The sequence below is a fragment of the Aspergillus pseudonomiae genome (genome assembly GCF_009193645.1).
Source record: "Aspergillus pseudonomiae strain CBS 119388 unplaced genomic scaffold BDV37scaffold_65, whole genome shotgun sequence".
NCBI lineage: Eukaryota > Fungi > Ascomycota > Eurotiomycetes > Eurotiales > Aspergillaceae > Aspergillus > Aspergillus pseudonomiae.
The window spans coordinates 115,535-131,042 of NW_022476057.1; the positions used below are offsets into that span (position 1 = coordinate 115,535).

At 50.9% G+C, this 15,508-nt stretch overlaps 7 protein-coding genes across 7 annotated transcripts; 3 read left to right on the forward strand and 4 right to left on the reverse strand.

Moving 5' to 3' along the window:
- Window positions 1-865: 865 nt before the first annotated feature.
- Window positions 866-2,534, reverse strand: BDV37DRAFT_183605 (uncharacterized protein). The gene is made up of 2 exons (XM_032079530.1): window positions 2,249-2,534; window positions 866-2,202 (listed from the first exon to the last, which is right to left on the reverse strand). The coding sequence occupies exons 1-2, from the start codon at window positions 2,311-2,313 to the stop codon at window positions 1,077-1,079; spliced, it is 1,191 nt and encodes a 396-aa protein (XP_031938666.1). The 5' UTR covers window positions 2,314-2,534; the 3' UTR covers window positions 866-1,076.
- BDV37DRAFT_183626 (uncharacterized protein) lies at window positions 2,489-3,664 on the reverse strand. Its single transcript, XM_032079531.1, has 3 exons — window positions 3,153-3,664; window positions 2,860-3,092; window positions 2,489-2,789 (listed from the first exon to the last, which is right to left on the reverse strand). The coding sequence occupies exons 1-3, from the start codon at window positions 3,317-3,319 to the stop codon at window positions 2,665-2,667; spliced, it is 525 nt and encodes a 174-aa protein (XP_031938667.1). The 5' UTR covers window positions 3,320-3,664; the 3' UTR covers window positions 2,489-2,664.
- BDV37DRAFT_183658 (uncharacterized protein) lies at window positions 3,572-4,694 on the forward strand. The gene has a single exon (XM_032079533.1). The coding sequence runs from the start codon at window positions 4,010-4,012 to the stop codon at window positions 4,571-4,573; it is 564 nt and encodes a 187-aa protein (XP_031938668.1). The 5' UTR covers window positions 3,572-4,009; the 3' UTR covers window positions 4,574-4,694.
- Window positions 4,502-7,479, reverse strand: BDV37DRAFT_255333 (VHS domain protein). The gene is made up of 8 exons (XM_032082713.1): window positions 7,154-7,479; window positions 6,992-7,079; window positions 6,868-6,943; window positions 6,524-6,817; window positions 6,200-6,472; window positions 5,759-6,146; window positions 5,171-5,709; window positions 4,502-5,112 (listed from the first exon to the last, which is right to left on the reverse strand). Exons 1-8 carry the CDS (start codon window positions 7,218-7,220, stop codon window positions 4,912-4,914), a joined length of 1,926 nt encoding a protein of 641 aa, XP_031938669.1. The 5' UTR covers window positions 7,221-7,479; the 3' UTR covers window positions 4,502-4,911.
- On the forward strand, window positions 7,451-8,994 carry BDV37DRAFT_183645 (ribosome biogenesis TSR3 family protein). Its single transcript, XM_032079532.1, has 3 exons — window positions 7,451-7,837; window positions 7,946-8,082; window positions 8,135-8,994. The coding sequence occupies exons 1-3, from the start codon at window positions 7,602-7,604 to the stop codon at window positions 8,881-8,883; spliced, it is 1,122 nt and encodes a 373-aa protein (XP_031938670.1). The 5' UTR covers window positions 7,451-7,601; the 3' UTR covers window positions 8,884-8,994.
- A 908-nt stretch (window positions 8,995-9,902) lies between these two features.
- BDV37DRAFT_273739 (uncharacterized protein) lies at window positions 9,903-12,691 on the forward strand (the record flags this gene model as incomplete). The annotated part of the gene is made up of 2 exons (XM_032085113.1): window positions 9,903-11,081; window positions 11,540-12,691. The coding sequence occupies 2 exons, from the start codon at window positions 9,903-9,905 to the stop codon at window positions 12,689-12,691; spliced, it is 2,331 nt and encodes a 776-aa protein (XP_031938671.1).
- A 1,070-nt stretch (window positions 12,692-13,761) lies between these two features.
- BDV37DRAFT_183740 (GOLPH3/VPS74 family protein) lies at window positions 13,762-15,397 on the reverse strand. The gene is made up of 3 exons (XM_032079534.1): window positions 14,941-15,397; window positions 14,034-14,846; window positions 13,762-13,973 (listed from the first exon to the last, which is right to left on the reverse strand). Exons 1-3 carry the CDS (start codon window positions 15,208-15,210, stop codon window positions 13,923-13,925), a joined length of 1,134 nt encoding a protein of 377 aa, XP_031938672.1. The 5' UTR covers window positions 15,211-15,397; the 3' UTR covers window positions 13,762-13,922.
- Between the last annotated feature and the right edge of the window lie 111 nt (window positions 15,398-15,508).

A 15,508-nucleotide genomic window follows, 5' to 3' on the forward strand; every position in this document is an offset into this window, starting at 1 on the left:
TTTTTTTTTTTGCTTGGTGGTCTGTGCGGGGTTGAGGGATCCGATCGGCTGGGAATGGATTCGTTTTGTGTTTTTGAGCTAGTGGTGGCTTAGCTGCGTTTCAGACCTTTAGGTCTTCTTAGCATTTTGTCTTATGAGGGGATGATATTGCGAGTGCGGGGTGGGCGTGCGGGATGTGAATTATTTTATTCACAGACTTTGACATAACGGTCCTTTGCATAACTATTGATCTACACTGTATGTACCCGAGTTTTTTTTTTTTTTTTTTTTTTTTTTTTTTTTTTTTTTTTTTTTTTTTTTTTTTTTTTTTTAGCGAGTTAAATTGTTGTCGGGAAGGTATGGAGCAACTCACGATGCGATTGGGGACACTCAAAATGACGGGAGGGGGTGAATTATTAATAGTAGCTCCCACTTGTTGCAAGGGTCTTCGGCTTCTTCACCCTTTGTTTGTCCAGAGAAAAACAGTTGAACCCTGCTGAATCTGGCCGTTTTCGGTATGGACCTCGATCTAGGTTTTGCAATGGAATGTCCATGCAAGATCAGTAAGAATATTTTTTTTTTTTTTTTTTTCCTTTCCTTTAGGTTAAAGTTGCTGTTGTGACAGTGGTGAAGTGACATTCTGCTTTCCTGCTGCTTTACTGTTTGCGGCGTTTCTTGGCGGTGGAGCTGTTGCAACCTTGTTGTTCCTGTTTCGACCTCTTGACTTGTTGGAACATAGTTCTGATTATTATTAATGTTTTTCAATGAGTTTCGGGGTTTTTGCTATGGTGGAGACGTTTCAAACTATAGAGGAAAAGTTAGGAGGAGGAGGAAAAAAGGACTCAAATGTTTGGATGAGTTTTCATTTCTCATTATTGTACAAGCCAATTGAAACGCCATTCATCCCGGGGTATTGCCCTGACTGGTCCAGCGCAACTTCAACTCTTTGAAAAGAACGCAAAGCTATAGATGAGTAAAAATGAGTAAAAACAGGTAGAAAAGAGAAAAACAATGAAGGATGAAACGCCCTAAGCTACCTGGTGTAGTTATGCAAGGATCATCATTCGAAAACAAGAAAATTGAAAAATTGGACGAGGTTAGGCACCGACGAGCCAGTCGTCCATTTGGACCACCTCGTCCGGCTTCCATTCGGTTTCCGGATGGTGCAGTGTGTTATCAAACGAGGGGATGGTCGGGTTACTACCCAAGGAGAACGAGAGGCCCTGGAAGTCGACGAAGTCCTGGTCCAGGAACGGCTGCGAGAAGGAAACGCAGTCCGATTCCTTGGGGTCCAGGGTGTCGAAGGCAACGTCACTATGCTTCGCAGTGGAGGTAGGCGAGTGAGGCGTGCTGGGGGTGGGACAGAGATCGGGAGTCGGCAAGGTCGTAGGCAAGGTTTCAGTGGGAAGCCCATCCATGCGAGGCTCCACTCTCGGAGTGTTCTCGACGGAGGGCGTGTGGGACGGCATCCGCTGGGCAGGCGTTTGGCCTGGTTCGGAGCGGTTGCGACTGTGTTGAGCAGTGGGTGTCGGTCGGTATGCGGCACTGGAGGGGATCGCATGCACGGGAATAACCGGTGCAGAACCCAGACGGTCTCGGAACTGGCGCACTGGCATGTTCATGTCCCCAGGGTTAAAGCCAGCCCAAGGCGTCCGAACGTGCTGCGGGCCGATGTGTGCGGGCCATGTGGGGGTCGACTGGGCAATGTAGGATGGCATGGGACCCGACGAGGCGGGCACCACGTTGGGATGATGGAATGAGGACGGGGAATGTGAGTTCCCGTCGTACGAGGGCGACATCGCGTAGCTCGGGTGGGCGCTCATGGCCATGGGGCTGGTGATCGGGCTCCCACGCATGCCCTCCGAGAAGGAGCTGCGAATGCTGGAGAGGTCCAGGCTCATTTTGCGTACCCCGTCCATGGGGCCGCGCTGTGCCATCATGGAGGCCCGGCGATGCTGCAAGCCGGGTCGCATGGCCAAGGTGGCGAGGAGATTCTGTTGGAACTGGGTGTTGATTTGCAAATTCTGCGCTTCCAGCATGCGTTGTAGTTTCTCCTTGTAGCGGTCATCTACTTCTTCGTACATGGCCTCTTTTTCAACAATCTCCCGGGTAATCAGGAGAGCTTTGCCGGTCCGCTGCTTGTGCAGCTGAGAAGCACGGTTGGCCGATTCGAGACGGGCATCGAGGCTCCGATCTTTCCGCCGAGAGGCAGCAATGAACGCTCTGGTCTCATTAGTCGGATCCCTCGTGGAGAGAGAGAGAGACCTACCGCTCTTGGTTTTCCTCACGGGTACGAGGGTTTGGCGAGATCTCAAACTCGATAGGGGAAGCCATTGCGGCGATGATATGGGAATGGCCGGGCTATTGAAGGTAGATCGAGAGGGGAGTCATATACGTATAGATGTACAGGGATACAGAAGAAAAGAAAAAGGCAGGTACGATGGTATAAGTATTAACAGGACTTTTTTTATCTCATCTCGCACCAGAGGCGGGGGGGCAAACGAGGAAGTAAACGAGAGAGTAGTATTTAAATATGTAGTAGCGGACGAGGGGGCTTTTGGTCGTCCACCAAACCCACCCCCCCCCCTATTAACTTTGCAGCGCAGCTGTCAAGTATATTGGCACCCAGAGGGGGGCCTAGGCGAGCCACTTGCTTTGGAGCAGGTTCAACTTCGGATCCTCGACCTAAGGGCCGGTCAAAGTCTGGCTTCCGGCCGTTCCGTGGGTCCTATTGCGGCCAAAGTTCTCGCACTGATGGTGCTGCGTAGTAGAGGGCTTAACCTTGGGTCGGTTCCGCTGGAGAGGAGTCTCTTGGGAATTTCAGCAAGTGAAGAAAAAGTACAAAACAGACTCGACGCGAAGCGGGCATTTGCGTAGTACCGGAACCATTTTCCAGGATAGGAGGCAAATTACACGAGCGATATGCGCTGGCTTTCGATTTTACTTCCCCACGATAAGCAGAGGACGCTAAAAGTAACACTATAATAGCCTGAGAAGTCGAAACATGTTCGGGTTCGGGGTCTAGAACCAAATGGGGAGGTTGCGCTTCATGAGGATCGTCCCAATCGATCTCACCTCCCACCGTTGTGGAGGATCTCCAGTCTGAATCCCACCTGACTCGACAGTTAGCCCCTGCAGTAGCAGCAACGAACATCAACGGTCGCCAGTTTCACCCTTGTGCAGAGTTCTCCCAGTAACTTGGGAAGCAAAGTATGAGCCAAGCAGTGATGGCGCCTCCCCCAGATTGACTTTTGTTTTCCCTCCCAGCCTGTTGGCCAACGGGCAGTAAAAGGATTCGCACTGGGTTTACCTGCCCTAAGACTGGGGATGGCACGTCCATTGGTAGAGCGCAACCAGAGACCACGTCTATCAGTAAACTCTGTGAGTTGGATGGGCACGAAGTGCACTGTGATTGATCGCACGGACCATCTGTCCCAGAGCCAGACGGCGCACGAGTTAGTCTAACGATTTTTACTTCGGGGCCTCTCGGTGATCTCCCTCTCCCCACTCGATGGGGAAAGGTCCAAGACTCCCCATGTGACTGGGTCCGGGTCTCTCAGAGGCCAGATTGGGCAATTTCATGTCGAAGCCCATCTCAATCGCCGTGGGGGGGTGTGAACGGGGCATGACAAATTAAAGATACTGACGAGATGCCGCTAAGATAACTGCTAATCGGCAGGGATCCGATTCAATCAAAGCACGAGGGGATGACGAATCTCTTCTTCTAGTATCGCACTCACGGTTTCATCGCCTCTGTAGTGTTGCTTCACCGACGGATTTCCCCAGTCACACACTCTGTGCGGTTGGAACTGGAAAGGGCAGTCACGTTGGAACTCTTCGTCGATTAGGGCTAAGTCCCTGCATGGAATCCGCGTGCACCTGCAGGAACCCTGATAGACAACAACTGCCATGCAATTCTTCCGTTGGTCCTCGGTAATTACCTAACCTGCTGGTAAGTTCAAAGGTACGAGATGCAAACCACAGGTACGCCCTCAACCCACTGCACCAGATACCATGGCTGTGCGACCGGATGATCTTCCATCACATATTGGCCTCCTGCGCCTGTCCAGAGGAGCAGACAAACCTTGAGTCATTTAAATTGGGGGCTTTGGGTTCCTCGCTAGGACCGCACATCGCATCCCAAAGAGGGAATTCCTCGGGGGCAGTCCCGACTCCCGGCAGATGGGTCGAGCCCATGTTTTTCGCCATCCAGGTTGATCCTGGTTCCTCATGCGCAGAGAACGAAATCATATCATTTTTCCAACTGATTCAACTCAGGATCAGAGTAGAATATCCTTACTTAACCAGGTTAAGTCGTCGGCCGGCCGCCACACGGATGACGCCACTCCGCCGATGGTACGACGTGCGTTACTGTTACCGTTACCGTTACTGTTACTGCATACAGCACTTACTGTACTCAGTACCAGCGCCAGAACGGTCTGTATCGACAAAGTACCCAACAATTAAAGTGCTTGGGATCCAACAATCAACCACAGGTACAATGGCGTCGCGTGCCTTGAACTTCCTACATTCCCCTCCGAGAACCAAGGCAGAAAACGCATGTGCCTTTCTAGAATCAAAGAATATTAAATAAAAAAAAAAATAGAATCGAATAGAATAAAATAAGATATACTATAGAGAGTATGGGTCCATCTCCCCAGCCCGAAGGCGGCTTTTTCCCAAACAGGCATCAGATATCACTCACGCATCAGGAGCTTTTTCTACTCGACATCAATAAGAAAACGCTGCAATAGGACCCAATCAATCTCACAAACTTAATTCACCCAATATCGCTCATCAAATGGCATCAGAAAGTTGGCCAGGTATAGACAAGAATGCAAGCTGGAGAACTGAACAACACGACAGAACGAAGCAGAAACGAATCCCGTTCGCCATCATCTCTTAAGAATTTCTCTCTCTCTCTCTCTCTCTCTAAGCAATTCCTAACGAAGGGACCATTCCCTGTTCCTCCTTTTGCTCGTTGCCCACCCGGTACGAAACCTTGAACCGCATCTTAATGGAACTACCTTTGCCCGCTTCCACGCCACTCACCAACATTTCCTGCTGGACTCCGTTCGCCTGGAGAGGAGCAATGTCCCGCCCTGATTGGGGTCGAAGCTGCAAAGTATATGCCTGGTCTCGCATTAGCCCCTGAACTCTGAACTCTATACATTAAACCACCGTAACTAACCTTCTCCACAGCGACTTGGAAATGCAACTCGCTTAGTGGCTGATTGGTGCCGTTGGAAAACAATGCCACCATATGAATCTGCCGGGCCTGCTGGGGGTGCCGCCGCGCCACGAATTCAACTCGCAATGACGAGTTCAACACCTGCACACGATTCGTGGTCGGGAGAGTGTTACTTTCGGGGAGAGAGGACGTGAAATCCCACTCGTCCTCATCGGCCGCTTTGGTGTTGCCAGCTGGGGGCTGCGGCGAGCTGGCTCCTGCCAGATCGAGGAGGGAAGGTCCGGCCGATGCGGGCTGTTGACTGGAGACTCCCGAGGGGAACGGACTGGGGTGTCGGGGGCTGGCAGACACCAGCGAGGCGAAAGGATCGGATGGAGGTGGGGTAGCGGTGGTGCTCTGTGGCCGCATCGCTGTGGGTACAGGCGTAGATGATTGAGATGCAGGGCGGGATGAATTCAACGAAGCCAGGATATCATAGTTGGGTTTGAATGCCGAAGGGGCCTGTTGTACGGGCGGTGTAGCAGAAGGCATTGGGGTCACTACACTCAGTTAGCAACAGGTCGAGGCTCTTTTGAAAACACTACCCACCAGGTCCAGATCCAGGTCCAGTTCCTAGGGAGATACCTCCAGTGAAGGCTGGCTCTTCTATTGAGAGGCCAAGCAGATCGTTCTCGAGAGAACTGCCGCCCGCCGGTTGTGAGGGATTGCCGTTTGAGCTGGGTTCTGGGTCGAAATCGATGAGGGACAATTCATTGTTCGCGTTCTTCGAAACCCCGGTCGTGGTTCCTAGAGTGCCCTTGGGAATCCTCGATGCAGCCTCCAGGTCGCCGTTCTTGACTAGTTTGTACCGCTCGATGGTGCGGTGTATGCTATCGTTGATCTCTAACAATTTGTGGACAGCTTCTGGATCGTCGGACTCCTCCTCACACATTTTCTGAATCTTAGGGTGAGCACTTTGTAAAGCATTGGCAAGTTCCTAAGCGGAAGACGTTAGCGGAAACCTTCCCACACAGCCAGTGATGAACCTACCTCGAATACATCCCCTTCCGCGATTCGTTCTCCCGGTTGCTGGCTCTGTAACATCTCCTCCAAGATCTTGGCCTTCTGCTGCACCTTAGCGACCTCCTCTGCCGCCTTAGCCCGGTAGTCGGTTTTGTGTCGGTTGTCAAATCCGGCCATCACCTTCATCAATCGGTTCGCTTCTTGTAAATCCGCCGGTGTGCCTCGACGGATCAACTCCTGGAGCTTCGCTGACTGGGCCTCTTTCTCTTCTTCTTCCATCTCCTCAGCGGAGCGAAGATTCTGGGAATGTCAGCTAGCTATCCTAAAACTAGCACCGATAGGAGAACCTACGTCACTAGGATTTAAAACTGCAGCATCCTCGTTTCGGATTTCAGGAAAGACGTAGCCCTTGTAGAGCAGGAGACGGTGCATATCCCGAATATGTCCCAAATCCTCCTTGTACCTCGATGTCTGACAGATAGTCTGCCTCCATTCCTCGATCGACTCTAGAATGCGATGTTGAACCCTCGAGGGGCGAATCGCCGGCCTCTCGGGGAACCGTCGGACCAGCTCATTCAGAAACTCCTTGGTACTGATTTGAAGGTGGAAAGGGTATCCGCAATTCTTGACGCAAATGTCGAGGAGCTATACTACGTCAGCCCCGCACTAGCTTCTCCGAAGATCGGTAAACCTACAGCCAACGCCAGTAAGGAGACATTTTGGTTCCGGGAGTTGATCAGACGGACAATCTCGAGTGCCGCTTCACGGGGACTGTAGACCGTAAGAATGCGCCATCCTACTAGATCGACAGCGACTCACGCATTGCCTTTCTTGGAATTGATCAAGTCCGCAACTTCGAGGTTCAGGGCAAGGTTAGGTTCGTAGTGAGAGATATCGCAAGCATGACCTAGTCAACACGCACAAGATGAGTTAGAATAAATTCTTCCTACTCAAAGTGGCGGGGGTGGATTGGTCACATACGAACAGCTCGTTGCAGCGGAGTTAGGCCCAGGTCAGCGTAGGCACCAAAGCGGTCCCTAGCTGCCATTCGTGCGGATGCGGCCTCCAGGGTGGTGACGGGAAAGGGAAAGGACAATAATTGAAAGCCCCTATGGACAATGTCCGACCGGGACGCAGGGAGACAAAGGAAAGAAGGCGAAGTGATAGGGAAAGAAAGATAGATGCTGGCCAAAAGCAAGCAAGTTGCGGGCGCGGCGTCACTTAAACTCTAGTTGGGTTGAGCTCCACGTGTTGGCGCTTCCGTCGCCGTAGTTGCCCCGTCTTTCCTTCTATGAACATGAACTACTTATTGAAACTAGTCCTCAACATCGGTTTTAGCACCTCTTCACCTTCCACATAACAACCCTTTCTTTTGAATTCGGGGATTAGAAAGTAACGAAATTATCATTCATCCAGCCTATCTTTCGACATGGTCCGACATAAGAAAGACAATTACGCCCGCGGAGGCAAGAAATTTTCCTCGACACCCCGCCCACGTCCAGTGCCCCGCGGCGACGGCGAATCTTCCGACAGGCTTCCTTTCAAAGCGGCCTGTTGGGATCTGGGACACTGTGACCCGAAGCGATGCTCAGGAAAGAGATTGATGCATTTGGGGTTGATGCGGGAGCTAGGTATTGGCCAAAAGTATCCCGGTGTCGTCGTTTCGTACGTAACCCAATTTTTCTTCTCTATACTTTGTAATATTCTCTTGCTGCCTTTCAAAGATCACTCCGCTTTTCTCACTACTATAATAAGCTGACCAGGCGACTGCAGTCCGAATGCGAAGAAAATCATCTCCCCCGCGGACCGAGACATACTAGAACAATATGGCGCTGCGGTAGTGGAATGCTCGTGGGTAAGATTGAAGGAAGTGCCTTTCTCGCGCATAGGAGGAAAGTGTGAAAGACTTCGTATGTTAACCTTCAAAGCTACTTGATACGATTTACTTACCAATACACCCAGTACCCTATCTTGTTGCAGCCAACACAGTGAACTACGGACGGCCATGGCGGTTAAACTGCGTCGAAGCCCTGGCGGCCTGCTTCTGTATTTGCGGCCATGAAGATTGGGCTAGAGAGGTTCTTAAGCACTTCAGTTACGGCGAAGCTTTCCTCGATATTAATTCGAAACTCCTGAAGCGATATGCCGCATGCGCCACAGAAGAAGACGTCAAACGGACTGAGGAAGAATGGCTGGCTAAGATCGAGAAAGAATACGAAGACAGTCGTGTCGAAGGTGCCGATGATATGTGGACAGTGGGAAATACGAACCGGAGGCCAGATGATTCTGATTCCGATGATAAGGACAGCGAAGATGATGAAGAGGGCGATAAAGAAAAAGAGAAGAATGATGAAGAGGAAGAGCCGGAAGAAGAAAAAGACCCTTTTGCCATCTCGGATGACTCTGAAGAAGAAGAGCAGATGGCCGAAATCCGCCGCAAAATTCTCAACTCCAAGGCTTTTCAGAATCCTACTGTCCCCGACAAGCCACAGCCTGAGAAGATCACCCGTCCAGCTGCAGGGCCTGTTGAAGACTCAGACGCCGAGTCCGGGTCTGCGGGTGGGAGTGACGACGAAGCGTTTGACAATATCATCGATGCGACACCGGTGACGGATCGGACAGGTATTATTGCTGCGACCCGGAAAAAAGGGAACGACACCCTCAGCGCGTCGTTTTCTCGAACGGTGATCAGTGCTCCTAAGAGGTGGTAGCTGTCGGTCCGATTTTATTCTGGGTCTTGCTTGCTTTAGTTCGAACACTCTTCGGGACTCGGGGGGACGCAGGAAACCCCCGCATATTGGCAAAAGGACAATCCATTTAATGTACAGATTTATGACATATGAGGTTGATGAAATAAAAGTTTACATAGAGGTATTATTTTTTTTTCTCTCTCTCTTTCCTCTTCAATGTCGCCCATCAGCCTTACTAGGGCAATATGTTAAGCAGCTGGGTGGCTGTACCTTGGAGGCCGGGCCAATGAGGCAGAACAATCGAAGTCTTCGATTCCCATGATCTGCACCGCCGACATCTTCTCTTCTTCCCCTTACAACACGACGATGATGCCAAATGACAACAAACAGAACCCGAGGGGCACGAAGTCCGGGGCAAATGGGACGCAGTCACATAGTAGCAGCAGGACTGTTCACTGGCCAGCGTCACTACAGACCCACGTTCCTGCAGCGTTACGTCTAAACTTGAATCTCGCGGGCGTTGGTTCGATCGCATTCAACGCTGTGCCTTCGACGGTCAGGCGCCGCGGAAAACCGAGAAATCTGATAGGGTCACAAGCAACCCCATGCTGACTTGGTTGTATCGGGCGCCAAGCGATGAGCCATCACTCGCCGGAGTATACGACAGACGACCTCTTTCATTCGCGGTCACAGCCAATCTATTGCCCACTATCGAAAAGTCCCGCCCTGACCTTTCGTTCGCCTGACTGTTCCTGATGATAATGACTCAGATTAATTTGCCGCGGGGCCAGAAAGCGTCACTGCCCCGTGGCTCAGGACCAATACGATGAAGTACATGCGAAGATCAAGAGGGCTATCAGCCTCGCGCATATTTGCTGGTGATATATAAGAATAGACACAGGGAAAGTAGAGTACTAATCTCTGGTTAATTTTTCGCGGAATAGAATACTCCCTTAGATTACAAAACTATCATCGCTAAGTTGACCGTTTTACCTCTTACTCTACCTTGACGCTGAAAGTTCTCTTGCGACCCCCTCAGGATGGTTTCACCGACAGCTCAAACGAAACATCCCCCGGTCATTCAGAAGCTTGAACGCTTGGGGGACCGCTCGTGGAGGAGAGACTCAATGCTACACTTCCTGACCTCCTTCCTATGGAAGCAGCCTTCGATTCAGGCAGTAGATATCCGGCAGCATACAGTGTGGTTATTCGACAATACCGCTTATCTACGCACGACCCCAATTGCTAAGGGGCTGAAAGAGTCGTGGCACGCAGAAGTCGTCGCTTGCGTTTTTCGAAGGGACAGCCGGAAGGATATGAGTAAGATCGTTGCTATGATTGCGGATCTCATTGGGCTCGACGGAGAAATAGGCACCGAAAGGGAGACACGCCATCAAATAGCGCGACGGTTACAACCTTTCCTATATCATGTTATGCCTGCACGTATGATGATGCTCGAAATTCCACAGCCGAATAGCACTACCATCATCCAGCAACTTGGTCCGACAAACAGCAATGGCATCAGCAGTCAGGTGGTGAATATGGGTAACCGTCGCATAGCAGATGGAAGTGTAGTTCGCTCGTATCTCCGCGGCTCGAGAGACAATGTCGAAATGCGAACCTACTTCGCTGGCCCCAAAGGTTGGCTCGTGATATCGGACATCGATGACACGATCAAGTATACCAAAACCTCCGAGTCTACTGGAATTCTTCGAACAACCTTCGTCGAAGAGCCGAGGCCTATTGCCGGGATGCCTGAGCTATATTCTCACATACACAGAGAACTTTCGCCAGCATGGTTCTACGTGTCTGCTTCGCCGTACAATCTGTATCCGTTCCTGCGAACATTTATTCATACGCATTTCAATCCTGGGACCTTGATCCTCCGAGATTCCTCTTGGCTGGACGTCAGTGAACTGGTTAAGTCATTCACAGTAAATACCATGGAATACAAGGTACAGCAAATCGAGAAAATCCGACGCCAGTTCCCTCAGCGTGAAGTCATTTGTATCGGCGACACAACGCAAAAGGATCCGGAAGCATACGCAGAGATCTATAAGAAGCACCCACACTGGATCCGCGCCATTTGGATCAGGAAAGTCACCGATGTCCCACATCTAGAGGATCAAAATTCTCCAGAGAGATTCAAGGCAGCTTTTCAGGGTGTTCCGGACCAAATATGGAAGGTATTCGAACAACCCGAAGCAGTGTTCGACTTCGTGAGTGATCTGAACGTCGACACTACCACGCATTCCTCTCACAAGACGCATTAATGGCCTGGATATATTCACGGCAACCGGTTTATCCTGCATGGTGTGTTGCAACCCTAAAGCGAAGTATAAAAGGCTGTTGCTGATATAAGCGGAAGCAGACCCTCGTTACGTCAACATGAGATTATCTACATCACCGGAAGCCTAGCGATTTCCCCACAGCTTCCCACTCGGAACTTTCCTCTTAGATGACTTGCTCCCATTGCAGAGTTGCGAACCTGACTTCATGGGACAGTCATAACCGGTGTCGACGGCACTTTGGTGCACAATATTGAGGGGCGAAGTTTGTGTTGGCGGGTTATATACTCGTTGCCCCGGCCGGGGTTATAGTCTTCATCCAAATCGGAGAAAACAGAGTAGGATCGACGCCGTATCACACATATGTCATACACTAAACCGTAATGAAGCCAGCAAAACCCTTTTCTACCACAATGGACGAGCAAACGTTCGTCCCGGGGACTATGAGAGCCCTTTATCACCGACCGGCTTCTACTGCCATCACCGACCAGACGGCTTTGGATGCGCCCAGGGTGGATTCGGGGATGATCTTCGACACGGACTTCCCGGTACCAAAGCCAGCAGCAAATCAGTACCTCATTAAGGTTCAAACAGCGGCTTTCTCTCATGACGGACTAAGGCTCGCTCGAACCCTTCACCCGTCAAAATCAATCCCTCAGATTCCCCTACACAACTACTGCGGCATAGTCATCAGTACTCCCACCGAAGACCACACTAAACCAGATGGTCCAAAGTTCAAAGTCGCCGACACCGTCTTTGGACTCATCAGCAACACCCGCGACGGCGCCGCTGCAGACTACACAGTCGCAACCGAAAATGAGATCGCGTTGAAGCCGAAGAATATCAGCGCCGCCGAGGCATCTACCATCCCTGGACCTGCTCTCACAGCATGGCAGGCTTTGTTCACATACGGGGGCCTCGACAACAACGATGCGCGCCGTGAGCTGCGCGTTCTAGTGACCAATGCCCGCGAGAACGAGGTCGCTGCCCAGGCGCTCCAACTGCTCCGAGCTCGATCCCTATTTCCACACTACCGGCCATGGATCTGCGCCACCTGTTCATGCCCGGAGCACGACGACTTCCTACGCGACCAAGTCCAGGTGGACGAAGTCATCGACGCCGCGCTCCCCTTACCACAAGACTTCGATCTCGCCAAGATCTTCCGCAAGAACAAATGGGAGCCAGTCGACATCATCCTCGACTGCGCCGGAGAACAGATGTTCAATCTCGCCCATTCATCCGACGTTGTCAAAAACAATGGCATCGTCCTGACCGCCGTAGACAACACAGCCGTGCAGCCCAAAACCGCCGACAGAGAAGCCCAGACCCAGAAACAAGGTCTGTTCAGTCGATTCGTCGCCTTGAACCCAGATGGCAAGGCACTAGCCCGCATTGCGGAGCTGGTCGAAGAGGGTTCCATCCGAGGCCGGGTTCAGAGTATCGTGGACCTAGCCCATGGAGCGAATGTCCTAGCGTCTGAGGCAGCTGGTGCTGGTGGAGCTAGGAGAGGAGGAATGATGGTCTTCCGGGTGAATATTTGATCTCTCTTATCTTTCTCTATCTAAATTTTTTGCGTATATTTCTTTATTTTGTTTGTTCACATTCAGTCCAATAACTCCATAGCATCAAGCGGCATTTAGTTGAATTTTCTGATTTTCATAGTCAATGCTACACTGTTATCTTCATACTTCGTAGCCTAGACACCAAGTCCTAATCTACGACTTACTCCAACATAAACACATTTAACCAGAGACGGGGGAAGCAGGCCATAAACATGATCAATATCAAGAATACTCACATTAAATAACGACATACCAGAACGTAGAGAAAACAGTTCCCGTACCACAGCCACACACGGCAGAGAAAGAAAGAGCAAAATAGACAAATTCAAGCATACACACCTCAAGAGAACGAAACAGTCGGCACCTTCCTTCCATGAACCTGATATACACAAGAGGAACAGTAGGCAGTAAAAGAGGAAGTAAGACAGTGATCCTCAGACCAGAGAAACAGATAAGAGGGATAAAGGGGCAACAGCCATCAATGAATAAACATCATGAAGAAGAGAAGGAGAAGTTAATTGATTGATTCATTAGATGGGCAAAAATCGGTAAAGCTCGTAGACAAGAAGGGTAGGAAAAAGAAACATGGTAAGGAGATGAAAAAAAGGAAAATCATGAAGACACTGTTCCAGCCTATGCTCCTCCTACTTTCTTGCTTTTGTCTGTTGCTCTTTCTTTTTCATATCCTCTTGAGCCGCAAACCAGTTGGGCTTCGGTTTTTTATCAATCGGGACATCGGGTGCGGGCTTTGTGAAGGATGATGGAACGGTTGGTTGTGTTTTGCCTTTCTCTTGTGCTTTTCTGGTTCTCTTTGTCCGTAATTTTGGCATGCGTTGGTGGCTAGGTATGCTTCGTGCGCGATTCTATGGAATATACATGTCCTTATCATCTGAACGGAAAGGATATGCTCGCAATGCTAACGTGGTCGACAGGAAAGACATGGATAAACAGGAAAGATCAGATCGAGGGAGATCAGAGAAATCAAACATTTCGTAGAATAATGCATAGGACCGTATTCGACGGCTGAATCATAGAAAGTCACTCCGCCCGATTCCAACCGCATGCCGGAAACTACTGCTCAGTAGCCAAAATAGCAAAGTAAAAGAAGAACTCCTGCTGAAATTTTCTGGGAGAGGGATCAGGGGAATAAGTAAGATGGATGGCGAAGGCAAAGAGTGATAAGACATAGGAGGGTGATAGATGAAAGCTCCTACAGTAAGGAGTCGAGTCTAGTGAAAACGCTCAAACATGCTGCAACAATCTGTGAGGTTTTCGTTAGTGGTTTGCAAGTCAATATTCTGCAGAAGGAAAACGAGCATACCTCCAACTGAAGCTCTCTGTCCTTAGCCTTGTTCACCTCCTCGTTGATTGCCCCCGCCAAATTAGCTCCAATTGCCTGCGAACCACCCGCCCGCCGGGCAAATGGCCACTGGGAGTACTCTGCCAGTAACTCATCCACCTGCGCAAAGGCTCTCTCTCGAGCCTCGTGGCTCATTGTGACCAGAGCGTTTTCCAGGACGTTCGCGGCGTAAGCTGCGCATACCATCGTGATCGTCCGCAGGTAGCGGAACTCGGAGTCCTCAGGAAGCCACTGGTTAGGCGGAAGAATCACAGTTCGATTGCTGCACACATTGCGCACCCGACGGTGGAGGTCATCTTTTGCGCCGCCGTCGGCGACAGGATGTGTAGCCATGTCAAAGAGGAGGAAATTGCGTTTCTCGGTCCGAAGAATGCCCTTGTCGACAAGACCCTTCGCCAGACGTTCACGCACTTGCTTCAACTGGTAGCCAATCTTCATCAAGTTCCATGTTTCACCTGCCACGCGTCCCCCGTTAGCACCCGGGCCCTCTCGAACATCGAACATAGAGAGCATCCAGTCGTACGTACCGCTCATGAGATCAATCCAGGAGTTCACGCTCATCTTCTCGCTCGATTTCATCATCTTCAACGCCTCGTCCAGCAAGACCTCCCCAGTCAATGTATCGTCGACGACTTCAATCACACGATCGGCCAAGGGGAAGCGCCGTCGAGAAGAATCCTTCTGCATGCTAATACGACCGCGGAGGGCCAATTCTATCACAATGCATCCTCTCAAAGCGTACGAAATGTTCTCATTCCAGAAAGACAGGTAACCCTAGAGATTTCCCGAGCCGGTGTCAGCATCCAGACTGGGGATCGCAACGCGCCATTCCCTAGCGTAAACGAGTGGTTCAGGGCGCAAGACCAACCTGTTTATCTTTCAACCCCAGCAGTAGTACTTCCTCCATCAACGTCAGCTTGGGCTGCTTGCTTCGTTCTTCGGTCTCGCTGAGGTCTCTGGGGTCGAATGCGATCTTGTGTCCATTCTCGGTACTGGTGAACGACGTCTCGGGAATACGGTTATCCAAGGAAGAACCATTTCTGGAGACTGGCGAGGAGACTCTGCTGTCATCGTTCTCGTCTGCGCCAGCGACTCGACCGCCACCTCTTCGGCGAGTCAAGCCCCCGGCTGAGGCCATGAGGAGATAGGGGATCGGAGTTCGGGAGCGGAAAGGAGAGCGAAAGCACGGTCGGGAAGAATGTCAGGAACCGGAATCTATACCGCTATGACCTGCGACACAGACCGTTTACCAGTTTGTTGAAGATAGCGTGCTTGACGGGTGAGGGAAGAATATCCCGAAAGTTTGCTGGGCGGGTAATTGTCAGGGGGGAAGAGTGGGAGGAAGAGGAGTGAGGAAGGACACGAGGCGGAGAGTGTGCAACTGGAACTGTCCCGAAACGGTCGATCAATAGGAATTAATTCAGGCGGACCAGATG

Bases quoted from the DNA above. Each gene is read 5' to 3' on its own strand.
- BDV37DRAFT_183605 (XM_032079530.1), bottom strand. From the start codon at position 2,313: ATGGCTTCCCCTATCGAGTTTGAGATCTCGCCAAACCCTCGTACCCGT. The intron at 2,203-2,248 runs GTAGGTCTCTCT...TAATGAGACCAG, and splicing joins CGTGAGGAAAACCAAGAGCG to AGCGTTCATTGCTGCCTCTC.
- BDV37DRAFT_183626 (XM_032079531.1), bottom strand. From the start codon at position 3,319: ATGGACGTGCCATCCCCAGTCTTAGGGCAGGTAAACCCAGTGCGAATC. The intron at 3,093-3,152 runs GTGAAACTGGCG...CTGTCGAGTCAG, and splicing joins TGGGAGAACTCTGCACAAGG to GTGGGATTCAGACTGGAGAT. The intron at 2,790-2,859 runs GTACTACGCAAA...GAAATTCCCAAG, and splicing joins TATCCTGGAAAATGGTTCCG to AGACTCCTCTCCAGCGGAAC.
- BDV37DRAFT_183658 (XM_032079533.1), top strand. From the start codon at position 4,010: ATGATCTTCCATCACATATTGGCCTCCTGCGCCTGTCCAGAGGAGCAG.
- BDV37DRAFT_255333 (XM_032082713.1), bottom strand. From the start codon at position 7,220: ATGGCAGCTAGGGACCGCTTTGGTGCCTACGCTGACCTGGGCCTAACT. The intron at 6,818-6,867 runs GTAGGTTTACCG...GACGTAGTATAG, and splicing joins TCTCCTTACTGGCGTTGGCT to CTCCTCGACATTTGCGTCAA. The intron at 6,473-6,523 runs GTAGGTTCTCCT...TGACATTCCCAG, and splicing joins CAGTTTTAAATCCTAGTGAC to AATCTTCGCTCCGCTGAGGA.
- BDV37DRAFT_183645 (XM_032079532.1), top strand. From the start codon at position 7,602: ATGGTCCGACATAAGAAAGACAATTACGCCCGCGGAGGCAAGAAATTT. The intron at 7,838-7,945 runs GTACGTAACCCA...AGGCGACTGCAG, and splicing joins TATCCCGGTGTCGTCGTTTC to TCCGAATGCGAAGAAAATCA. The intron at 8,083-8,134 runs GTATGTTAACCT...CAATACACCCAG, and splicing joins AGGAAAGTGTGAAAGACTTC to TACCCTATCTTGTTGCAGCC.
- BDV37DRAFT_183740 (XM_032079534.1), bottom strand. From the start codon at position 15,210: ATGGCCTCAGCCGGGGGCTTGACTCGCCGAAGAGGTGGCGGTCGAGTC. The intron at 14,847-14,940 runs GTTGGTCTTGCG...GGAAATCTCTAG, and splicing joins TGGGGTTGAAAGATAAACAG to GGTTACCTGTCTTTCTGGAA. The intron at 13,974-14,033 runs GTATGCTCGTTT...AAAACCTCACAG, and splicing joins ACAGAGAGCTTCAGTTGGAG to ATTGTTGCAGCATGTTTGAG.